General features: G+C 36.6%; 1 protein-coding gene and 1 pseudogene across 1 annotated transcript; one reads left to right on the forward strand and one right to left on the reverse strand.

Annotated features, from left to right (window-relative positions):
- Positions 1 to 7,175: 7,175 nt before the first annotated feature.
- On the reverse strand, positions 7,176 to 8,099 carry Olfr1459 (olfactory receptor 1459). Its single transcript, NM_146689.1, has one exon. The coding sequence runs from the start codon at positions 8,097 to 8,099 to the stop codon at positions 7,176 to 7,178; it is 924 nt and encodes a 307-aa protein (NP_666900.1).
- Olfr1460-ps1 (olfactory receptor 1460, pseudogene 1) lies at positions 19,633 to 20,758 on the forward strand (annotated as a pseudogene).

The following is a 26,457-nucleotide window of genomic DNA, read 5'->3' on the forward strand; positions in this document are numbered from 1 at the left end:
CCAAGGGATTTAGGAACAAAGCAAGCTCCGTGGGTAGAGGTAGAGGTCTGATCCCCAGTGTGTAATGTTAGGGGCCATGTACAGGATTGACTCTCAGGCCCACAGATTTTTACCCAGAGTAACCCTGACCTGCTCCTGTGCCGTTTTTTCTGGGGAAAGGTCCCTGGGGCACTCAACCTTTATGCAATCAGACATGCCTCTCAGAGACTGTCTAACAGCTTTTAGACTAATCTCTGTGCAGTACTTAGTCTTACAACTCTCACGGGCGACGGCTTCAAGTTTTAATTTTTTGATGTGTCTAGCCTGGGATGACTGTTTAGTTTCCAATGTGGTGAGAATGTGTATTACCATGTCGGAAGCACAGACTACGGCAATTTATAAATGATTTGTGGCATGAGACTGATGGCCGAATTTAGGGGGAGGGGAATGATCTTACTTAAGCATTTTATGGAAATTGAGTCTCTCTCCCTGAGAAGAGGGTGATGAAGCGGTATCCACGTCTGCCTCTTCTCCAGTAACCTGCTTGTTATCGCCAACGTCCAGCCGATGGCAATGAACTGAAACAAATGCACTTGAAAGAGATGAATCAACTTGAGATTTAACAAATCGAGTCAATTTCTGAAATGCCCAAGGACCGAAGATCAATAATAGGAATTCCAATAGGGGCCCTAAAAGGGAGGGCAACAAGGTCGAAAGCCAGGGGGAGGTTGAAAACCAGTTTTGGTAGTTCACCTTTCTCCTAGGCCATTGTAAATACTTGTGTATGGGTGTAACTCAGCTATCTACAGTACTAAGTATCTACTCTGGTTCCTCTTTAGGTCTTAAACTTCCTTTTTCCTAGTTGATGCTAAATTCCTGTGTAAGGCAGTGACCTAGCTTTTATTTAAAGTGATAGTGTAATGCCAGAGGCAATTCTGAATGTCACTGAATAGTCAACTTTCTTCCTGAATTCTAAGCCCATGGTCTGCTCAAGGACTTTCTAGGACAGTGGAACACCGGTCAAGGCTTGGCTATGTCTAAAATTTCTACCTTTCTAGCCTTAATATATGTTATATCCTGTCTTCTTACTAAGACTACTACTTTTAAGACATCTTTTGCCTCTAAATTTTTATCTATATAATATGCTGCTCTGACAAAGTTATGGAAATATCCCTATGCTTATCATTAGTAAAATGGGCAGTATGTAGCTGCTGATCTAAAGCTGTGGTAGATACCTTTTTAAAGTTTGCATTTTCAGATTTTAAAACCAAGGATCATTTCTTAACTCTAATACGCAGCAAAACATAAGTAGGTCTCTTACAAAAACATAATAGTAGATTCCTTATCTAAATTAGGATTTACACAATTAGTTAATTGACAAGAATTACAATGAATATTTTAGACTTGCCAAGATTGGCGATCTTAACTCTTAAAATTATCTAACAATAAGCATATAGCTAAGGTATACAAACTTTCATAGCTATAAGGAGCTGGCCTGAATGGCAAAAAACAGTGTCTCTGACGAAAGCATCTTGTACATTTTCTGTACCAGTCTTTTTGCCTCACGAGTCAGTTTTTTTTAGTTGTTTGTATTTTAAGTTGGCACCAGGTTGGTACTCCTTGCTGCAGCCCATGGTGGAGATATGAAGTTTCTTTATCTGTTTGTAAGTGGATGCTCTCCGATTTCTCCTCTTTTGTGTACTCAGCACAGCTTTTTGGTCACCACTGTCAGGGCACTCACAGGTCATAGGTCAGCCTGTCACATTGGAAGCTAGCATGCTCTTGTAGCATTCTGTGGAAAAAACAGAAACATTCCCCCTTTTCCCCATATTAAGTATCTGAACAGGATCATGGCAAGTGCCAATAAGTGGATCCTTTTTATCTGCCCTAGACACTATTATATCCAGTTTTTCCAAAACAAATATGTGATCCAAATAATGTGCACGGGGATATAATTTCTCTCCCCCCTTCTTTGTTTTTAAAGAAGGTATAGTTTTTAAAGTTTTACAATACCTTCTCTTTGAGAATTATAAAATATCTCAGTAACATGTGTAACATTAAATTGTTGACAAAACATCTTTTGGAGGTTTTGAAAATAAAATTTTTGAAGCAAATAAATTTTTCTTTTTTAGATTTTCTGTAACTAAAATCCTAAATATTAAAAATATGTTGCCTCTAAGTCTTATGGAGCAACAATTACTTTTCAGAACTTTAAACTTCTCTTTGGAGGCATTAGCTAATAGAATACTTTTTTTCACTTAGGAAACAACATACACTGAAAGATTTAAACTTTGTTTCTTGTATTGAAGCAGACAATAAAAATTTCATACATATTGTAAAGCTATGTTAGCCATACCTACAGGCAAAATTATCTAGTGATCACCAGTTCACTAAAAGTAAAACTCTTTGAATTTAAGCATTATTTTAAACATTTGAATAGATCTGTAACAAAGCTAAAAAGAACTTTTCTTGAACACAGGGAAAAACTTCCTTAGGCACTGTTTGCAAAATAAAAGAAGGCTACAAGCTTCTCTGGGCTACATTAACTTAAACGTAGAATATTTTTTAATCTGACATCTTGGCCCTCCTGTAATAAGGACCGGTTTTTGAGGAACAATTTACCTGTCTATGCCTCTAATTTTTGATACTCTTTCTTAAGGATGATTACTCTTATAATTATCTCAATTACAATATACAGGTGAATTAAAGATCTTAAATTTGTAATCAAACTGCAAGCTGCAGTCAATGGAACACTGGCAATTTTAACCCTAATTTTTAAGTTTCCGTTGTAATATTAGAATATATCTATAACTTTTGAAAAGTAAGACCCAATTTTAAACAATTTATTTTTCTTAAAATCAATATTAGAAACATCACTATCACGTTACGAAGTTTGGCTGCTAATTCATGAATGCATGACAGTGTAAATTTTAATGTTTTATTAAAGAGACATTGTTTTAAAATCTTATCTCTGTTAGTCTACTTTCTGGGATAAGAATTACACAAAATTTTATCTCAATTTAGAAGTATCTTTAGAGGACTAGTTTTCTGGACTGGTTTATGCCAGGTGCTTTTGTTTGAAAATGACTCTAGCCCTGAGTTACTACTTAAGCTAACTTTGTAACCAGTGCTATACCTTTTTAATCATACCCAAATAACTTATAAGCCAATTCTCTATGGCCAAGATATGTAGATCATATTTATACCTTTAAGATCAATCAAAAACCAAATGAAGTGGCTTCACGAATCTTATAAATTTAGATCAATTAAAGACTTTTACTTTTTATAGCTATACTTATAAGATAAAGACACACTTTGTCATTTGCTAAACACAATAATCACAAAATTGCAGAGAATTTTTTAGGGAAAAACAACTATCAGCTTATTTGTCTTAGAACTAAGAGGTTGTAGATTCTTTTTCTTTAAAAACAAGTTTTTCAGTAGGACCTCTCTTGCTGTGCTTGATTTTTAGCTAAAGGGAGGGGCCTCTCTCAGCCTCTGTTGTGCAAACAGAGTGATTCAGCAGGTAAAGTTTTTACCATTTTTTTTTCTTTTTAACATGAAACATAAAACAGCCAGTCATTCAGACAACGAAACAATCATTTAGACAATGAGACAGAAAACATACATGAATTGACACGTGATTGGTGCACCAAACAGACAATAGAAAGAGGGTAGAGAGCTTCTCCTGTAGGGGCCAGAGAGAATAAAACAGGGCGTCCCCCGATTTCTCTCTGTCCCTGGGAGAGTTCTAAAATCCATTTTCCTTTATTCCTTCTTTTCCTTTCTTGCTTGTAAGAAGAGGTAGCTTGTCAAACCAAGATTAAAATCCAAAATTTTCTAACAGTTTCTGGCAAGCATCTAAAACTTTTAATTTATTTAATCTGAGGGCGAATTTTTGAGAAAACACACAATCTCTATACACTAAATGTCTCAAATAGCCTAAAAGTTTACCATGCTAAATCTTTTTTGAAGTCATTATTAGTCCACACTTAGTTAAATATTTTATAGCCATCTGTAAAAACGCTCTCTATTTTCTGCAACCAACAAAAATACCATTGACAAAATGAATTATATAGTTTTAGGAAATGATTTCTTAACTTCCAATAAAACCTAATCTATGAATTTTTTTTGACCTTTACGAAGTCACTTTAAAACCCATTTTTATTTACTCTAAACGTGTTATTGCAAATCTCTAGCAAGGGCCTCAGCGGAAGCATGCCTGGGCCCAACACACAACTTCTTACCCCAGAGAGTTCTGTCAAGGTAAGCTGAACTGACTCAAGGGGAAGCTGCCTAGCGTCTGAAAGCAGGGTAAAATTTTCAAATGAGGCTATGCCCTCATAAAAGTGTGGGGAAGCAGAAAAGCACATCCAACAATCTTCAGATTCTGACGCATTATCTCTTTGTGTCTTATACAACAAGGCTAAAGCAGAAGCATTCAATATAGACCACAGTAAATCAGTGGAAGAGGGGGACCTCCCCGCAGGGAGAGTGGGCTGAAACAGGGTCGTAGCACACCCTGGGGCAGGAACAGGGGGGCGGGTACCTGGAAGTCCTATGGATCCTTTATGATTGTTAGAAGCGGAGCCTTAAAAGTCAGGCCATTGTCATAGTTATCTTGATACAATCTTAGGCCCCAGGTGAGAGGGCGAGAACTTTCTCAAGCCTCTAAGTTCCTCCTCTTAGCAGTAAATTTTATCATCAGTGGATTACACCATCCCTTAGTGGGCTATAAGGGCCAGGCTGTAGGCCAATGTGTTAAGGAAATTACTTTTGCATCTGCCGCGGTATCTAGGAGCCCTTGAAACTGTTTGCCTTCTAGAAACAAAGTCAGCATGGGCCGTGAATCGGTTATTTTCTGTGCCCAGTAGACTTCTGAGGATCCTGGGGAGGATGGTCCTCGCTCTTCTTTCATATAAGGGAAATGGCCGAATAGTGGGAGTGGTAAGGCTTGGGCTATGAGCTCTCCAGCCCTAAGGGTAAGTGGTTCCTGCGTGGCGGTGACTAAGATTTTTATCTCCCCATGGTAGTCGGTGTTAACCACTGTAGGAGTCACCATTAGGCCTTGTAAAGGTCTGGACACTCGGCCAATGATGAGAAAAAACGTCTTTTGGGGAGGGGGCCCAAATTCACCTGTGTTAACTGCTGTTAATTGAGGCATATAATAATCAGGGGTGCCCCAGGCGGCATCTGCACCCAATGTGAGGACACAGATGTCTACTTCTAACTTGGGCCAATGGGGCTCGGCACCAATCTTGGAGCTGGAGTTAGAGCAGCCCCAATGGCCAGGTTAATAGACTTAGAAACTTGTTGAGAAAACACATCTACCTCATTACAAAGCTTGATCATACCATTTATATCTAAACTCTTGGTTTTACCTCTCAGGGCAGCCCTACATGCTGAATTGGCATTTTCAAGAGCAAGTTGTCGAACTAACAGACCCTCACTTTCCTCAGGTCCCAAAATTTTCTCAGCTGCTTCCTGCAATCTGGCAACGAACTGCGCATAGGACTCTTGGGGCCCTTGTATAATCTTGGTTAGGGGCATAGTTAGCGCCCCTATGCTGCAGGGACAGTGCGCCAAGCTCTCAGGGCTGCTTGTGCTGTCTGGGTGAGGACAACAGGGGAGAGCCCTAATTGTTTTATGTCTGCAGCGAAATTGCCTTAACCACAGATTTTGTCAGCAGTCTAGGAGGCTGTCTTCTACAAACTCTGACTTTCAAGTTAAATATTGGCCTCTAGTGAGGACAGACTGAATAACTTTATTCCATTTATTGGGTATCAAGTAGCCTTCTGCTAAACCTTCTAATAGAGATACTGTGCGCCGGCGGCTTAGTTTTGCTTTTGTGAGATGGCAATTGGGAGTTTTTTAAAAAAAATCTTCAGTAAGGGCTAAGAGGCGAGCACCTTTTCCGCCCTTTTCTGCCTGCTCAAGGAGGTCTCTGATGATTCCCCAATAACTAAAAAAGGACTCATGGACATCTCCTCCTTGTTTTATTAAACTATTGATTTTTTTTTTTTGCCTACTTTATTCTAAGTTTCAGAACCATTTAATACCAGCCATGGACATCTCTTGTCCACAAAACAAAAATATATTATTAAATTCCCCTTTTTTTAAAACTCTTATCCCTCTCTCCTTAAGAGAACCCTTTATCTCTTCACTAAATGCCCCATGGTTAATGGGACAACAACTGAATGCCTAGGCTTACCTCCCGACATCCGTACTCGACACTCGAGTGAAGTGTCCGTGGACTGTCCCACTGTTGCGCGGTACCTCTTTAATCCTTAATCCGTTGTCCGGAGGGCAGTCGTACCTCGTGCTCCATGTCGGGCGCCACTTGACCCGTCCAGCAGGTCCAGTTATTCGAGGATCTCGAGGGGACCTCCTCCTAATAACCAAATGGGGGTAGAGAGAGACGAGGGTCTTGTACGAATAACGACACGGAAACCGTTCTGAAGTTGTATCAAGACCCCAATGTATTGAGAAAGGTCCAAGGTTTAAATGCACAAGCAAAGGGGGAAGTACAGATACTTATCAGTGGGAGGGGTAGGGCAATACAAGCAAAAGGAGAAGTACTTATGGGAGGGGGGGCAATAGAAATTCTTTCTTTTGACAGCTACACCGGGAAGCAGGAACTTGGTGGTGTCAGGGTGTGGTCAGGAGAGCAGTGATGACCCAGGGCTGGAACATCCCGTAGTTCTCGGAATCCATGTGTCCGTGGCCCGCTTTTGACCCTCTTTTCTTCTTGGGGGGAGAGGCCCAATTCAGAGATCAGGACAATAGCGTTGCCATAATGGCTCCCAACAATATTACTGAAAGTTTCTAGCATCTATTTGCAATAAACTTCTTAAGAAATCTATGAATGTGTATTCACTTTAAAGAACTTTGTATGCACCTGCTTGCATAGATTGGTATTTATGTGACAGAAAAAATATTTCATGGAAAAAGATTGAATAGAGTAATACAGTAAATTAAGTTTTCACAGTCTGACTTATAGTTACCATAGCCATGTTGTTCATTTCTTACTCTTCTGAAGATGATGTTAGCCAACACACTATTGCAGAGGTGAAGATGTCACCTCATGCTCTTAAATTAAATATAGGGTGGGAAAAATTGATTCATTAAAAGTTAAGATGGGATGAATGTATCCAAGTGTTTTGCATTCTAAAAACCTAAAATCAAAGCTGTAAACATCATCCTGACCTCAATACAATCTTTGTGAATGCACTTTTCACATCCTTGTTCCTCAGGCTATAGACCAGAGGGTTCAGCATAGGGATGATCATGGTGTAGAACACAGATGCAATTTTGTCAGTGTCCATGGAGTGATGGGAGCTGGGCTGTAAGTACATGAATATGATCGTCCCATAGAAAATGAAGACAGCTGTTAAGTGTGAGGCACATGTGGAGATAGCTTTACAATATCCTGAAGCTGAATGCATCTTTAGTATGTTGGTAAAAATGAACATGTAGGATATTAAGATGAGTATAAGGGCAAAAAATACATTGAAGCTGGCTAAATAAACAAGAATCAGTTCGTTAACATGTCTATCAGAGCAAGAGGTAGTCATGATTGCCAAAACATCACAGAAAAAATGATGAACCACATTAGACTCACAGAAGGAGAGACTTAATGCATCCATAGTATAGATGGAAGCATTCAGCAAACCACAGATATAACAGCCAATGACTAAAGATGCACACACACGTTTTGTCATGGTGGTGGCATAATGTAGGGGCTTACACACTGCTGCATAGCGATCATAGGCCATGGAGACTAAAAGGTAGTTTTCCACATTGGCAAAGTTTGCAAAAAAGAACATCTGAGAGGCACAAGCATTGTAGGACATGATCTTGTCTCCTGTGAGGATTCCAGCTATGACCTTTGGAGTGATTGTTGAAGAGTAACAGAAGTCCACTAAGGACAGGTTACTTAAGAAAATGTACATGGGCGTGTGGAGCCGAGAGTCTAAGAGAATCAATAGGATCAGTCCCAGGTTTCCTACAAAGGTAACAGTATAGATGAGGAGGAAGGTGATGAAGAGGGGAAGCTGCAGTTGTGAGTCATTGGTGAGTCCAACCAGGATGAACCATGTCACTTCTGTTCTGTTCTCCATTAATGATGTCAGTTAATCAACAGAAGGCCTTAAAGAATTTTAAAGCAAAATGAGTACAATAAGGAGCTAGAGAGGTGGTTTAGTGGTTATAGCTCTGGCTTTCTATTCCAATGGACCCAGCACCCTCATGGCAGGTCATAACTGTCTGTATTCCAGTACCATGGGATCTGTCTGACATCTTTGTTATAGACATACATGTAGGCAAATCACCTCCACACATAGAATTAATTTTTAAAAATGTTTAAGGATGGGGTAACGATGGAATTGGAATCTGTGAGATTCCAATTGACTTTCTACCAAAAATGGAAATGATATATATTTGTTAGCCACATGTATACAGTTTAGTAACTGTAAAAATGGTTTCTTTTAGTGTGCCTATATACTTGTTCCATTTTTCTGGGCTGTGTAAAACTAACACTACTGTTCTTACCTACCATAAATAATATAGAAACAGTCTGTTTTCTGACAATATATAATGAATTTGATAAATTGTTACCTCCAAGGAACTTGTCAAGTACAAGAGATATAAATTTTCTGCATTTTTAAATAACACAACTAAACCTTTAACCCATTGCGAGGTATGCATCTAAAATAATTTAATTATAATGAATAATTTTTCTTTCATTTAACCACAGTAAACTGAGTGGCAGTCTATGTGAAAAGCTCTTTTTGGTCCCTATATAATTTTTTTCATTAAATATTAATTGAGCACTTAATCCCTAACCTAACCATAAAATGTCTCTTCTGAGGACTAGAAGGTTATGAATGAAATAATGAGCTCTGATTTGCGTTTTAACATTTTCCACACAAATTCTCATGCTTTTAATACGGCATTTCTAGATACATTGATAAGGATATATCCAGAAGCATGAAGGTATGCTAGGTCAAAGAAGGTTTTAACATGAATCATTATTGTTCAACACTGTAATTACTATTTTTGTTAAGCTTGCAATTATGTTGGAAGAATGTTCAACCTCAGATTCAATTTGGATTAAAGATATATCCTTTAAAATATAGAGAGTTCAAATTCTTAGAAGACATATATATTTGATCATCCACTATGTATCCAGAAAGCACCTAGCATCTCTAAGCACTATTTTGCCATTTGCTCTTGAAGACATTAATGAGGTATAACTTGTGATATTATTGCAAAAGTAAAAGAGCATACCAAAGACAAAATAATGTGTTAACATACAGGGTGTTAACATGACTTAATGCACGTTAGCGATCATGATGTTATTGTTGTGTAATAATAGCATAGAAGGCTTTTGTTCTGGGTAAGTTTAAGTCCTGAAAGTTATTTCTCTAAATGCCCTTTGTGTATTTGGGCCACTGGTATTGCCTGTACCTTTTCATGATCATCGGTTTGTTTTCACTAGAAGACTATGGATGCTGGTAATGGCATTTCACACGGACCACCCTTTTCAAAAGTTTCATTATTGTAATCCTTAATTTTAGATAAAACGTTCCACTTTTCTTATTTTTAGTTTTATTTTTCTCAGAATATCAACCAACAGTGAAAACCCAATATAGCCCAAGATATATATCCTCATATATATATATATAGTTCTCACAGCCAATTTTCTTGTTTGGCTTAGCATATTTGGAAGTATATCTACCCTAAATAACTATTATCTGCAATCATCATTGGGTTGAGCTTTTGCTCACTTTGATTATGTAATATACTTTAGGCTTTTAAATGGCCAATCTTATATATTAACTTTCACCACTGGCTACATTATTTACAAGTGGAATGTGTGTGTGTGTGTGTGTGTGTGTGTGTGTGTGTGTGTGTGTGTGTGTGTGTGTGAAGTAGAAAGAAAGTAATTTTTCTTACTTTACTCGTAGGAAAATGTAGGATCTAAGAAATTACACAAAAATCTCAATTTTAGAAAATACATGAGAAACCCTTAGGTACAAGACTTAAAGATCTCATTCAACAAACCTGACCAGAAGGTATAAGTTTTTAAATGTAGCTGGGACAGTATTCACTGATGTATAAGCATTTATCAGTATACAGAAAGATAAGTTTTATCTTTTTGGTCTGCATCTTTCCTGATTGCTTCTTCTGTCTCCAATTGAATGAAGCATAAACCGAACAACATAAAGTTACATCAACCAAATTATATTTTCTATTTTTTTCTGAGAGGATTTTTAAAAATATTTGAATCATCAAAATTTCTGCAGTGTTTTGACACTTAAAATTTGAATCAGCATCTCAAAACTAGTTTTAGAAGAAAAACATTTAGCTTTTAAACTGTTTTAGCCCTCAAAGCTATTTTCAAGTAAAGCTGTTTTCAAGTAACTCATAGTAGGTATACAAAGCCCATTTATTTTATGAAATTATATTTCACATTTGTAAGTAGGCATTTTAAAGTGGGGTAATATTTTACCCAGAATAGTTCTTATAAAAATCTTACAATTCTACTATGTGATAGTTCTCAAAACTTCTTTCAGCTGGTTGCTCTTAGAAAATGGTCAAGTTTTACAGCTTGTATAAAGCAAGAGGTGTTCAGAACTTCCACACAGACCAAATTCTGAACTCACCATGCATTTTCTATTTTTCCTTTGGAATATTCACTTACCTCCTTAGCAGGAATGCATAATACAGGAATACAAGACAAGATTACTTGGGTCCCATAGTTCACAGTTTATGTCTGTATACAAAAAAGCAGGAATCTGTAAGGAAACCCATGAAGAACTTGACAGATAAAAGTTAATCAATGTGGCTTTTTATCTTTGACTGTTTTTTTCTCACCTTTCTTGAAGGCTGAAATCTAATAGTCACATCAGTCCAAAGACCTGCCTATAATAACAATGATTCTCATTAATAAAGTAAATAAGATCTAGTGGAGAATGACATGCACTGTGTCCCCTCATGTGTCACATTGGTATTTCAGAGGCTAGTACATGGAGGTGTGAGGAGAATTATAGACACTCAGAGAGCTTTGGAGAATCCCCAAGAGTATACCTGAAGATTCTCATACTCTCTTCTTAGGGGAAAAAAAAGAACAATTAACCAGCCATGGGGACCAAACTTCCTTTTGTATCATAGAAACTAAAGTTCATTTTTAATAAATAAATGAAAACACAAAAGTCATATATATTAACGAGGTACCATACAATTTTTCTATACATAATGTACATTGTAAATGTTTGAATTTCATTAAGTATATCTGCCTTCACAAGCACTATTTATTTGTGATAAAACATATAATATCCTTCCTTCTAGCATTTTTTCATTTCTTCCAGCCTATCTAAAAATATGCATTACTTCTACCTATAGTAACCCCTTTGTCCAACAAGACATCTGAGCTTTCTCTTTCTAGCTAACTGTAACTTCCTAAAACGCCTAATGATCATTGATCATTCTTTAGGAGCTGTCCATTCTAGAACTCTATAGGATACTCTGTTATATTTAAAAAAAAATGTCTACTTAATTCTACTGGCTTCTAATTATACTTATTAAAGTTTTAGTGTGTGTGTGTGTGTGTGTGTGTGTGTGTGTGTTTCTAAAGAAGCTTCTTTACCCAGTAAGCCATCTCACCCATTCTCTTTTATCAATTATTTACTATTAAGTTTGGCTATTATTTTTTCTTTTCTTCTTTTTTAGATTTTTTAATTTATTCTTTAATCTGTTTTTACAGTCCAGACTTTATCTCCCTCCCAGTGCACCCTCCCACTGCTCCACATCCCACACATCCTCCCACTGTCTTGAGGGTTAGGTGCATCTTCTTTGACTGAGTCCAGACCTGACAGTTCTCTGCTGTATATATTTTGGGGGCCTCATATCAACTGGTCTATGATGCCTGGTTGGTTATTCAGGGTCTGAGAGATCTTGAAGATCCAGGTTAGTTGAGAGGGCTGGTCCTCCTATATGGTCTCCGTTGAGTTTTGTAATTATTCTTATATTCTGAAAATGAACCCCCTATCAGATACATAATTTTGGCTATTTTTGTCCAATACCATAATTGTTTCTTTTTGTTCTATGGACTATTTACTTTAGCAAGCAGGCTTTTTCTACCTTGAGACAATTATATTTTTAGTTGTTTTTATTTGTTTATATTTTCTTTGTGGTATTCTGCAAAACAAAGAGAAATAACTCTCCATCCATTTTCAAGTAATGCCCTCAAATGTCTTCCATACATTTCTCTATAGTTTTCATTGTTAGTATCTTTAATTGAGTCTTTATTTATTTATTTATTTATAAACATAAATTTTTATTCTTATGTTGTCTAACATTTTTTCTTTTTATTAAATTATTTTATTTATTAATATTCCAAATGTTGCCCAACTTCCTGGCTCCCCTTACTGTGTTCTTCACACCCTCCCCTCTCCCCTTTGCTTATTTGAGTGTGCTTCACCAACCCACACTTCACACCTGCCAACATTCCCTTTACTGTGGCATCAATGTTCTAGGGGATTAATCTCATCATTTACCACTGAGGCCAGACAATGCAGTCCTATGCTACATATGTGTTGGGGCCTTGGACCAGCCCATCTATGTTCTTTGGTTTGTGGCTTAGTCTCTGGGATTTCGGAGTGGTCCACATCAGTTTATACTTTTGTTCTTTTTATGGTGTTGCAATCCTCTTCAGCTCCTTCAGTTCTTCCCTTACCTCTTTCCTAGAGGTACAGACAGGACCTCAATCCAATGGTTGTCTCTAAGTATCTGCATTTGTGTCAGTCATCTGCTGATTGAATCTCTCAGAGGAAACTCATGCTAGACTTCTATCTGCAAGCACAACAAGTAATAGTGTCAGGGTGTGGTGCCTGCACATGGGATGAATCCCAAGTTGGGCCAGTCATTGGATGGCCTTTCCTTCAGTTTCTGCTCCTTTTTTGTCCTAGCATTTCATTTAGACATAAACAATACTGGGTCAAAAAATTTGATGCAGGATTTGTGAACATTTCCCCCCAATCTGTAGGTTGCTGTTTTTTATTATTTATAGTGTCTGTCCTTTGCCTTACAGACGCTTTTCATTTTCAAGAGGTCCCGTTAGTCAATTATTGACCTTAGAGCCTAAGCCATTGGTGTTCTGGTCACAAAATTTTCCCCTGTGCCAATGTGTTTGAGGCTATTTCCTCCATTAGATTCAGTGATGGGTGGGCCACCCACCCTTCTCAAAATCTTAGCCCAGAGTTTCTCTTGTCTAAAGGAAATATAGTGACAAAGAATGGAGGAGGGACTGAAGAAAAGGCCATTCAGAGAATGCCCTACCCAGGGATCTATCCCACATGCAATCATGAAACCCAGTCACTATTGCTGATATCAAGAAGTGCTTGGTGACAGGGACCAAATATGCATGTCTCCTGAGAGGCTCTTCCAGAGACTTATGGATACAGATGGGGATGTTTTCAGCCAACCATTGGACTGAGTTCAGGGACCACAATGGGGGAGTTATGGGAAGGACTGCAGGAGATGAAGGGTTTTGCAATCCCATAGGAAGAACAGGAACACAATCAACTAGAGCCCCCAGAGCTCCCAGGGACTAAACTACCAACCAAAGCCATAGAGGGACCCGTGGCTCCAACTGCATATGTAGCAGAGGATGGCCTTATCTGGCAGCAATGGGAGGGGAGCCCCTCGGTCTGTGAAGGTTTGATACTCCAGGATAGGGAAATGCTAGGGTGGTGAGGCAGGAGTGAGTGGGTGGATGGGGCGCACCTTCATAGGAATAGGGTAGAATGGAGTGAGTTAAGGGGTTTTTGAAGGGGAAACTGGGAAGGAGGATAACATTTGAAATGTAAATAAATAAAAATCTAATAGAAAATTTAAAAAATACATTCAATGTATCTGATTTTATGTTGAGACCCTTAATCCACTTGGACTTGAGCTTTGTACAAGGTAATAAATATGGATCAATTTGTATTTTTTTTACAAACACATTTCCAGTTATACCAGCACCAGTTGCTGATGATGCTTTCTTGATTTCACTGTATGATTTTGATTCTTTGTTAAGTATCTTGTGTCCATAGATTTGTGAGTTTATTTCCGGGTCTTCAATTCTATTCCATTGATTGACCCGTGTCTCCATACTGACAGTGTAGTTCTTCTTTGAAGATTTTGTAGAATTCTACACTACAACTATCTGTTCCTGGATTTTGTTTGTTTGTTTTTTTGGGAAGTTTTAAATGACTTCCACATCCTTAGAGCTTATGGGAGTGTTTAGATAGTTTATCTGATCTTCATTTAATATTGGTACATGGTATCTGTCCAGAAAATCATCCGTTTTCTGTAGATTTTCCAGTTTTCTTGAGTATAGGCTTTTTTAAAATTAAGATTTGATATTTTTTAAAATTTTCTCAGTTTCTGTTGTTATATATTTTCATTGCTGATTTTGTTAATTTGGATACTGTCTCTGTGCCCTTCAGTTAGTTTGGTTAAGGGTTTAAATATCTTGTTGATTTTCTTTAAAAAAATCACTTGGGGGCTGGTGAGATGGCTCAACAGATAAGAGCACCCGACTGTTCTTCTGAAGGTCCTGAGTTCAATTCCCAGCAACCACATGGTGGCTCACAACCATCCCTAACAAGATCTGGCGCCCTCTTCTGGAGTGTCTGAAGACAGCTACAGTGTACTTACATATAATAAATAAATAAAATCTTTAAAAAAAAATCACTTGGTTTTATTTATTCTTTGTATATTAGAGATTAGAATGGCAATTCCAGATTGTTTCTTGGGACCATTTGCTTGGAAAACATTTTTTCTAGGTTTTTTTACTCTGAGGTAGTTATTGTCTTTGTTGCTAAGGTGTGTTTCTTGTAGGTAGCAAAAATGTTTGCATGTCCAGTCTTTTACCCTGTGTCTGTTTATTCAGGAATTGAGTCTGTTTATGTTGAGGGATATTAAAGACTAATGATTATTAGTTCCTGGGTTTTTTTTTTTGTTGTTGTTGTTGCTGGGGGTGGTTGTGTGTATGTGTGTGTGTGTGTGTGTGTGTGTGTGTGTGTGTGTGTATCTATATTTGGGTTTCTTTTGAGATGATTAATTTCTTGTGTTTTCTTGGGAGCAGTTATTCTCCTTATGTTGCAGTTTTTCTTGTAGTTTCCTCTGTAGGGCCAGATTACTAGAATGATATTGTTTAAATCTTTTTTTTTTTTAATGGAATATCTTGGCTTCTCCATCTATGGTCATTGAGAGTTTTTCAGGTTGAGGTGTGTTAGGGCATCTCCAGGGCTTGCTGTGATGGGAGAACTGGGTTCTGATGGTGCCAAATTACATTGGCTTCTGTTGTTTGTGTTCTGTGCTTGCCATCTGGTTATTTCTGATGTTAATTGATATGGCTCTCTTGAACTGAAGGCAGGTAAAGCTATGTGACCTTGGTTAGATCAAACCTCCTGAGAGGCAGGCAATGCTATATCTGGTTAGGGTAGGCCTCCTTGTCCCTAGTTAGAGCAAGACTCCTGTGTCCCTTGTGTCCTTGTGTCTCTGGTTAGGGCAGACCTTCTAGGATAGAGACTGGGTTTTTCTAGGGTCCAAGGGCAGGCATGTAGACCTGCCACATGCTCATGTGGAGGTGCATATGGGAAGGACAAGGCAGCTCAAGCAGTGTATGTTATATGGGTTTGGAAAGGGAAGCTAACCTCTTTGGTTCAGGAGCCTCAGGTATAATGGAGGTGGGAGGGGGCATTGGTAGAATTGAGGTCCCCCTGGGTTAGCAGGCTACTTGGGAAAGTTTTGCTTCATATATATATATTAAAAAATTTATTTCAAATGCATTACCTAAGCGTATGTGTGTTATACATAGTTAAGTTCAACTTACAATGTCTGTATTTTATATATATATATGTATATGTATATATATATATGTATATATATATACATACATACATACATATATATTTATTTATTTATTTATTTATTTATTTATTTATTCAAGGCTGTTTATTTGATATTGGATAAAATATTGAACCAATTGGTATGCTCTTTGGGTAAGTTCTTGCTCTAAGAATTCATTAGTGGCTGTTGCTTGGAGTTCTTTGTATAGGCTTGATGACACCCGGGGTTCCTCTATACACTTTGCCAGTGTATTGTTCTTGTCGTTGTTCAGTTCATGTTTAGGGAATAATATTGGTGAAATTTTGAGTATAGCATCTGACATTTCTAGTAGACACAATCTCACAGCAAATTTCTTTTTTTTTCTTTCTTTTCTTTTCTCTTCTTTTCTTTTCTCTTTTCTTTTCTTTTCTTTTCTTTTCTTTTCTTTTCTTTTCTTTTCTTTTCTTTTCCTTTCCTTTCCTTTCCTTTCCTTTCCTTTCCTTTCCTTTCCTTCCTTCCTTTCTTTCTTCCTTTCTTTCTTTTTGGCAGGGTTTCTCTGTGTAGCCTTCACTGTCCTGGCACTCACTTTGTAGACCAGGCTTGCCTCGAATTCAGAAATCTGCCCGCCTCTGTCTCCCAAATGCTGGGATTAGACGTGTGTGCCACCACTGCCCTGCTTCACAGCAAATTTCTTGATCCTCTTTCTCTCACAATCTTGTCTCTTCTTTTGCAATGACATTTGGGCTATAGGTATGGGAATTATATTACAGATATGTCTATTAGAACTGTGATCCACAACTCTGAATTTGATTGGTTATGGTTTTCTGTAGTGGGCTCTATGTTTTGCAAAGAAAATTTTCTTTTTTAGGTGTGAAGACTAATCTTAACTGTGGGCTTAAGAATAAACCTTTAGAATATAATTAGGGACCATGCTGTAATTGGACCAATGTGCATATCTTACAAGTAGGCATAATTTTTTAGCTTGTACGGGTAATATATTGACTAAGAGGACTTTAAAATGAATGCATGGTATAGGGCAAAAAATGGTGGAGAGCTATAGAAGGATTTGAAAGTAAGAGTAGGAAATAGACTTAATTGAAATATATTGTATAATACACAAAATTCCTAGCTATCAAAACATTTTAAGTGCATAAATCCATTAAAATTATGTCATCAGCCATTTGAGTCGTCTTTACTCATAATAGCCAAATGCTTACATTAGCCAGTTATTCTGTAATTGCAAACTAAGAAAACTAATTTGTAATATCCTCATACTGACACATTTCTCTTCTTTAAAAGTGGTTCTATGGAATGGAAATATGGGTAAAGACCTCATCATGTAAGTAGCAGGCATAAATATTAGAGTTTTGATTCTTAGATTCCACAGAAATGGCTAGGTATTCATGGTAGCCTGCATGTGATTCCAGCTCCCTGAGAGCAAAGACTCAGGATCCCCTGAGTAAACTGATTAGCTAGATTAGCATTATTGGTGAGCTCTGACTTCAGCTGAGAGTCTCTTCCTTAATTAATAAGGTGGATGGCAATTACAAAAAGGTCCTGACATCATCTACCATTGTTTTCTCTCTCTCTCTCTCTCTCTCTCTCTGTCTCTCTCTCTCTCTCTCTGTCTCTCTCTCTCTCTCTCTCTGTCTCTCTCTCTCTCTCTCTGTCTCTCTCTCTCTCTCACACACACACATGCACACACACACACACACACACACACACACACACACACACCAGCACCAGTGTACCATTTCATACACACACACACACACACACACACACACACACACACACACACACACCAATGTACCAATTCATATCTGAGGGGGGGAACATAAATGCAAGTAATAAGCCAAAAATAAAACAGATAACCCTGACACAATTAACATTCTGGATGCTGTTCATTATTAACTGAAGCATAAACTCAGTCTGTATACTTCAGGATTATGTTTAGGGACTAACAGCAAATCTGAAATCAGTTGGTGACATAATTGACATGATGGGTGGAAGGAACAGTTATTAATGGTAATTACAGATTATCTTACTTGTTAATGGTAGTAGATATAGGGCTACATATTTGACAACATTCTTAGTACTATATACTAAAAGTCTGCATCTCCCAGAGAATTAATTACACCATTTTGAAAAAAAAAATCAAGAAGTAACAAGTAATGTAAACATGTTGGTATATATAAAAGTAGTCAACTTCATCCCACCGCTTAGTTAGTTGCTTCCTTCTTACCCAGTAAAGTCAGGAGCATCAGAAATCTTGAGCGCTCATGAAGTCCTTATGATTCATTCCAGGTCTCCATGCATTTGTCTCTGAGATCGGATGTGACTCCACACCTCATCATTTTTGGGGAAACACTCTCCATGCTTTGTAGATATTTACTTTTCCTTTCAATAATAATGGTTGTTAGTATAGAAGGACTTCTGACGTGAGGGATTGCTGTGATCTCCAACCATGGTAAGGAAAAATACTGAATGTCAAATATCAAACTGATTTTTAAAATTGTCAACCCTAAATCATGAGGTTTGAATCAATGTCTCTATTGGTTTATTTTAATTTTGAATTACATGTCTGCATCTTTTGGGTCTGTGCTTCTTTATGCATAAGTGGAAGAATAGACCAGGACAGAGGAAGGGGATCTTGATGGACCAGGAGTTTCAAACTGCTCAGTGTACCCACATTGATCTAGAACCAGAGCTTAGATTCTTTTCAAGAGCAATGTAATCTCTTGATCCATGGGCCAGTCCTCCAGCACCTTATATCTATTTTTTTAACAGCTGAAACTTGTAAAATTGGAGCATACATGTCATTACAGTGTTTGCAATGCTTATAGAGAGTAGTTGACCAACACTTAAATGAAAAAAAAGGATATCTTAACAAATTGAAAATTGGTTCATGCTAATCTTGATTTTTCCATTCTTCTTACCGTAGTGAAATTGAGATATTTTGAGTATAATCTGAGAAAGTGTACTTATAATAATACCTAGACTGTACTCCGTGTCTGACTTGATGATTGCATATTGACTATTAATAGGTTCTTTTCCCCAATAACTGACAAGCTTGCATAGACATTTTATGTAGAAGAATAATTCACAAAAGGCAGAAGTAGATATAATGACTATGCATTTTTGAAGGTTAACATTTATTTCAACATATTTCTAAATAATTGATTTCATATTGAGGTACAAACATAAAAATCTCCATCATAGGTAATTTCTTAATTGTTATATTATGCATATTTCTACAAAGATGCAAAAGAAAGAAAATGATCTTTTAATGTTATATTGTCACTATGTGTTTACCTATTAGAGGAGGAAGCTAGGAATTAGACAAGTAAAACAAATAAAAATAAAGAAAAAAAGAACATGGTTCTAAGAGGGGACAGTGAATGCAATCCACACTTTCTATTCTGTTCCTGGCAGATAAATATTGTGGTAGTAACAACTTTTACTGAGTTACTAAGTGAACAGCAGCATTTTTGGTCAAATCATTAAACTTTTTAATAATTAGCTAAACCATGGACAAAACTTTAAATTTCATGTATGATTCATTAACACTTTTCAGACTTAACAGTGTGTAGCTATATATGTGATTAATACAGTTAGTTGAGGTTCAAAGCTTAGGCTTTTGTTTAGTATTTTTTAGATTATATTGTTCTTAAAATGAATGAGTGTATCTTGTGTTAATTAATTTCAATTTTTAGTTTGTTAAGATCTCATTCTTTTTTTTTATTGCCACAGAACATCTAGCGATGTTAGATGACAATGATGGAGAACAGAACAGAAGTGACACAGTTCATCCTTTCAAGACTCACTGATGACCCAAGTCTGCAGCTTCCCCTCTTCATCACCTTCCTCCTCATCTACATCCTCATCCTGGGGATGATCCTACTTTTTATTCTGGATTCTTGGCTCTACATCCCCATGTACTTTTTCCTGGGTAATCCTTCCCTTGGTGATCTCAGTTACTCTTCATATATCACTCCCAAAGTCATGGATGAGCTCTTTAATAGGAGACAACGTCTCCTATGTCTTACAATGACTGTGCTGATCAGATGTTCTTTGCTGCAGGCTTTGCTTCTGTGGAAAATTATCTGTAAGCCTCAGCTGGCTATGATTGCTATGCAAAACTGTGTAAGCTATTACACCATGCCACCTTAATTACTAAAGGAGTGTTTGTATATATAATCATAAACTGTTACATATTTGACTTCATGAAAGATTTTTTTGTTGTTGTTTTTTTGAGACAGGGTTTCTCTGTATAGCCCTAGCTGTCCTGGAACTCACTCTGTAGACCAGGATGGCCTCAAACTCTGAAATCCACCTGCCTCTGCCTCCCAAGTACTGGGATTAAAGGTGTGTGCCATCACTGCCTCTCCATGAATGAATTTTTATTCATTGGAGATACTTGTATCAGTTCAGTTTCTACTTCTGTAAATTTAATGTGATTTACCATTTATTCTTTTATATGCCAGCCATCATGTATGTCTCTTGATCTGATAGACATGTGAATGAGCTGGTTTCTGTTTGTCTAGCCAGCTTCAATATCTTTTTTTGCTCTCATAATTATCTATTATCTCATATTATTATTTTCATTGGTATCCTAAGAATGCACTCAGGTACAGGCCATCAGAAGTCTATATCCACCTGTGCTTCCCATATAATTCCTGTCACTGCATTCTATGGGACTCTTATCTTCATGTACTTACAATCCAGTTCCAGTCATGCAATGAACACTGACAAAACTGTATCTGTGTTTTATACTATGGTCATCCCTATGTTTAATCCTGTGGTCTATAGTTTGAGGAACAAGTAGATCAAAGTAGCATTCAGAAAAATTGTTCTGATGGAAAAAAAGCTTTTTGTTTATAACTTTAACATTTAGGTATGAAAACTATCTAGATTCATTCTTATCTCTATTTCTTCGTGTACTGGGTTGCATTTAATACCAATGATATTTTAAGTGACTGACTTTGACTCTTCCCTGTATTTTGTACTGAGAAAAAAAAAAGAGCATTATGTGTAAAAGCATAGCCTGAATAAAGATGCTTTTGATATATTTGATTGTATCTTGTCAAAAATATTATTACCAATATTGATACACTTAATTTTCCTTGTAATTTTCCTATGATTTTCCATGATAGTTAATTCTCATTTTTACTAATACTTCTGAGTAATGCCATTAGGTGTTTAATGAAAGATTAACCATTATGGAGTACCCACCCTTCCATTGGAAGAATTGATGAGCTATGGAACTGTACTGATTGAAAAAGAAAATTAGAGCTGTATACTAGAGACTACCTTGCCTCTGTTGTACAAAAAGCTTATTTTCCTAACACAACAGTCCTACTCAAATAGACTTTCTAAGCTCTTGCGCGCGCTCGACTGGCCAGGAAGAAGGACGCTGCAACAGGATCCGTCTGCACACGTTAAATGGGAGAGCTTGATTGTAGAGGCGAAAAGACCTCGAGCCCAGAACTGGTGCTGCTTTTATAGGCCTAGGAGGGGCGTGTCTCACACCCGGATTGGTTATGCACTAAGCCTCATTTGCATGTTCCTCATCTGATTGGCTACTCTCTCTCAGTACCTTACAGAACCTCATTATCATACCTCATTTGCATGTCTCACATCTGATTGGCTACTCTCTCTCAGTACCTTACAGAACCTCATTATCATACCTCATTTGCATGTCTCACATCTGATTGGTTATACTCTCAGTACCTTACAGAACCTCATTATCATACCTCATTTGCATGTCTCACATCTGATTGGTTATGCTCTCAGTACCTTACAGAACCTCATTATCATGCCTGGGCCAGGCAGTGTCTTTGCAAAAAACTTTACTGCATATGTACACATTGGTTGTTTGTCCAATCTTATGCGTGGTGGCCAGCAGTAGTCAGTGCCACTCAGCAACGGCACATGTGGCTTCTCACACTAAGCAACATATTTATTGGCCATGAGGAACATAGCCTCGAACACTGAGATTTACAGAAAAAGAGCAAAGAATTATGTAATGAGAAAACTATTTAAATTCACAAATTCTGTCTGTTTTTGATATTAGCAATATTGGATCTCCTGATTTCATGAGTTACTTATTGTGCATATGGTATTCCTGACTGCAACCACCATGACTTTAAAATCAGAAAAATTGCACTACAAACTTTCATGTTCCACAGCTTTCAGATAGCATGTAATAACACCACTTAGAATCCAATCTCACTTTAACAACATCCTGTAACAAATATCATATTTCTCTATTCATGTCTTGTGGATTTGTCTACTGGGGAATGTCAGTAAACTGATGTTTAAGAATCATGATCTACTTTCAGTGGATATATTTAAATGTAAGTTTTATAAGTTTAAAAAATACATTCCATTCTATTATGTTTTACTTTGATACTTCGTCTTATACCTGTCAGAGTAGTCAAGATCAAAGAAACAAATAACAGATGTAAAGATACAGAGAAAGGGGAACACTTATTCATTGCAGGTGGATATGCAAATTGCTACAGTCGTTATGGCTGTTTATGAGTATATAAATTTCTAAAAAGACTGAGAATAAATAGATCTACAACAAGATCCAGGCATGCCACTCTAAGATTTATATTCAAAGGCCTCCACATCATACTCCAGTGGCACTTACTCATCTATGTTCATGGATGTCCTTTTTATAACATTAGAACTTGGAAACATCCTAGATAACCATCAGCTAATGCATGGATAATGAAAAAATGATATATTTACACAATAGATTATTATTCACAAATTGGATATTCTTTGGCCACTCACACATGTTCTGAGTCACCATTGGAGGAGCACATCTTGGAGGTAGGATAGATAGTATGCTTTGTGACTGGGTTCATGTTCATGTTTCTTTTTTGGTAGACTGCTGAATAACTTCCTGCACCAAAAGATCAGAATGTAGGGCTGAAATCTCTGTTCAGACACCTACTCCACCTCTGTAAATTCAATGTTCAATGACCTGTGTAAATGTGTCCTCAGCAGTAGGTCCTCACTGTCTGTGTATAGAGGTAAACTTTTGGTCCTATCATCAACCAGAGTTGTTTGGGGATTTCCACTGTATCCACTTGCTCAACACCAAACCAAACACAGTATAGTCCTGCAACTGGAAGCCTTGTTTGGCTATAAGAGATGAACAGTTCAGACTCCATATTCTCCATTACAAGGAGCCTTTTTTAAGTTAATTATTTCAAGATTTTGACTAACATATTATTTATCCTAGGAATTTTTGATGGGACTGAGAATTCTACTGCTAACTGGGAAAATCTTCATTTCATGACTGTTAAAACTTGTGAGAGTATATTTTGTCTACAAACTTTTCTTATTGATCTTGTAAGCATTCTGTTCATTCAATAACATGAAGTTTTAAGATTTTCAACAATGATTATGAAACTTTCTGTCTTTCATCTATTTTGATTCTAATTTGTTTGCATGTAAAGATACTGTTCTCTAGTGTCTGTATGCTTGTGTCATCTTGGCTAGTTGGTCTGCCTATAAACTTATTTTTATTTTTTCTTGAATAATGCTTGATTCCCTATGCATTTGGGGTAATATTAGAACATAAAATATAGCATAAAACCATTTCTCATTTACACTTCCGTGAAATACAAATTTTTGCTTCCATTCACATTCAAATTGTGTCTTTCATTCTAAGTAGGTATATTTTTGTCATTATCAAATGTAAACAGTTTGTTTTGCACATTTTAATCTTTCCTTTAATGGCTAAAGACTTACACAAGTTGTATAGTGTCATTTACAAGTTGGATGTTTCATTTATCTTGTGCATTTTTTCCCTCAAATTTTAAAATACAGCTTGTTTTGAGTTTGTTTGGATTTTTGCTGCTATATACATATTGAGTCACACCACATTAACATACCCATTTTTTTAGTTATATTCATTATTGCTTTCCAGGATGTCAGAAGAAAAAAAATTATGTAATTGTGTAAGATTGTGTGTGTCTCTGTGTGTGTGTGTTTCTCCATATATACCTTTCTTGACTTCTATTTGCTTTTCAATGTGAGAGGTTTATTCATTTAAAATGTTGCATTTTGGGACATATTTAAAAACTTCTTGTGATCACATGTAATTAAAAGTATGAATCTATCTCTTATTGACAAAATTTATTCCAAGGATTGAAGTGTAATGGTAATATATTTGGGTATTTAAAATACTTTTCTAAGGAAGGGGGATTGTTGCATGAAGAAATGGTGCGAGCATGAAGTTGTGTAAGGGGATAAATTAATTGACCAAGTGGGGTGACCCAACAAGAGCAGGGGTGTGAAAATATCACACTGATGCACATTATTTTGCACATTGATTTAAAACACATACTAAAACTATTTGCTGAGATGATTTCTTGAAATATGTTTTAGAATGGTCACAAACAAAAGTAAAATGAAAAGAATAAATACAAATTTTAGATTACAAAACAAATTCATAATATATAATGCAAATGATGTGTACATGTGTTTCCCATGGGTCTTTTAATCGCTTCCTCCACACAATGTAGGGAGGAAGCTGCAGATAGACTGTTGGGGAAGTCTCTAGAGCTTGCCAGTTCTGTATAATTTGCAGCAGATCTGTACAAAGTAACTTCTGAAATTCAAATACAACCTCTTAACATCAGCTTTGAAGAAATAAACTTCATGTCATGCTTCATTGATCAATGTTTTTAATTCAAAGATATTACTTAACCATAAGACAATCTGATCAGAAGATTAGCTAAGAGCCTGAAACATGGTGAGTAGAATATTCAAAGATTAACATTACACTGATATACTTTTAAGTTGTTAATTTCTTGAGATTTTCAGTAATGTCTCTTACTTAGTCTTCATAGCTGGACTCTGAAAAATATGTGGGAGATATGATATTACCTATAGAAAAGAAAGAAATTATTGTCAACTTGAATACTGATCTATGCTAATAACTCAGTTTTCTCTTTTTTTTGCACAGAGAACTTAGAATCATTTGAATACAAGTTGAGAGAGTGTGTGTCTGTAATCACATTTAAGTCACATTCCATTGCTGGTGTAATATCAGACTGACTGACTTGGGAGACTTAATTTTTTTGCTTCAAGCTGATTGGTAACAGTGACTATACAGTAAGTAATATAATTAGTCACAAACCAGGACAAGATGTATCCACTTAATTTATTGGAAAATGAAAATATTTTTAGTAATTACTGAAATCTAAGTTCTAAAGGAGTTATAAATATAAACATTTTCACCATCGTTAATTTATGAATTATTGTCATGTGATATGAAAAAGTACTTAGGAGAAATGGGCAGAATGATACTGAACGATTAGTTATTACATATTTAGGGCTTGTTCATCTATCATAGAGGGTAAAAATAAATCCTTAATTTAAAACATGCTAATAAGAAATAAAGGGTAATTATTTTTAAATTATAAAATAATCTTAAGTAAATTAACATACTGAGAATTTGCTTTATCTTTTCTTTAAAGTCATGTTAAGAAAAGACAATAAATGCAATTGTTTAAATCAGTTATTGATTGGGGACAGATATAAAATGTCAAACTTCATTGAGTTCAGAAAAGATATGGTAGATACATTTTTGTGAGATGTTATTGTCCAGTCATCAAATTCCTCAAGATGTGGTTAACACATGGACAAAAACTTGTTTTCTTTTTTATTTAAAAATTTCATGCAATACATTTTAATCAAATTTTCTCTGCTCCCCTAATGCCTCCATATCATTTCAACCCACTGAAATTCATGTGTTCTCCCTCTACATTTCACACACACACACACACACACACACACACACACACACACACACACACACACACAAATACAAAACCAACCAACCAAAACAGCTAGTAAGACAAAACCCTCCAAATCCTGAAACTAAGCAGAAGGACCACTACAAATATGGAGATGATTTTGTGTAGGCCAGTTATTCCTGTCTATGGTACCTGTTCTGCAGTGTGTTTGATACATCCAGTGAGATTACATTGGAGAAAAGTGCTTCCCCTTTCTCATAGTGCATCTATTATAGATAGTTTCTTGTTTAGGGGTAGGAGCCTGTGTTCACTTCCACTCTTAGTGTTGGGCCCCATATGGCCTGAAGGATGACATGTTGCCATAGTCTCTGTAAGTTCATATTTATATCGTTCCTTTTTAAAATATAGATGACACTGTTTCCTTGCAGTCTGCCACCCCTCTTTCTCTTGAGGAATTTCCACATTCTTTTCCACAGAGTTCTCTGAAACTTGTAGGATGGCATTGAAGAAATACAATACAATACATCTAGGACAAGGTACTCCAAAGTCCTCCGTTCTCTGCACATTAATATACATCACTTTTAAATTGCATATATCGTTTATCAAAAACTTTCAAATTTGTTAGCATGTGACATTATATGTCGAAAAATATAAGAAATTTGCATTAAGTTCAGGCTAATGTAGAAAATCTTTCCAAACAAGTTGTTACTACAATGATTCTCTTTATCTTTTGATTATGCTTCTTAATATCTTGGTTGCTATTGTAATACTTATCCCTTTATCTTTGCTACAGACCATCACATTGTGGAAAACA

Source organism: Mus musculus, chromosome 19 (genome assembly GCF_000001635.26).
Source record: "Mus musculus strain C57BL/6J chromosome 19, GRCm38.p6 C57BL/6J".
NCBI classification, from domain to species: Eukaryota; Metazoa; Chordata; class Mammalia; order Rodentia; family Muridae; genus Mus; species Mus musculus.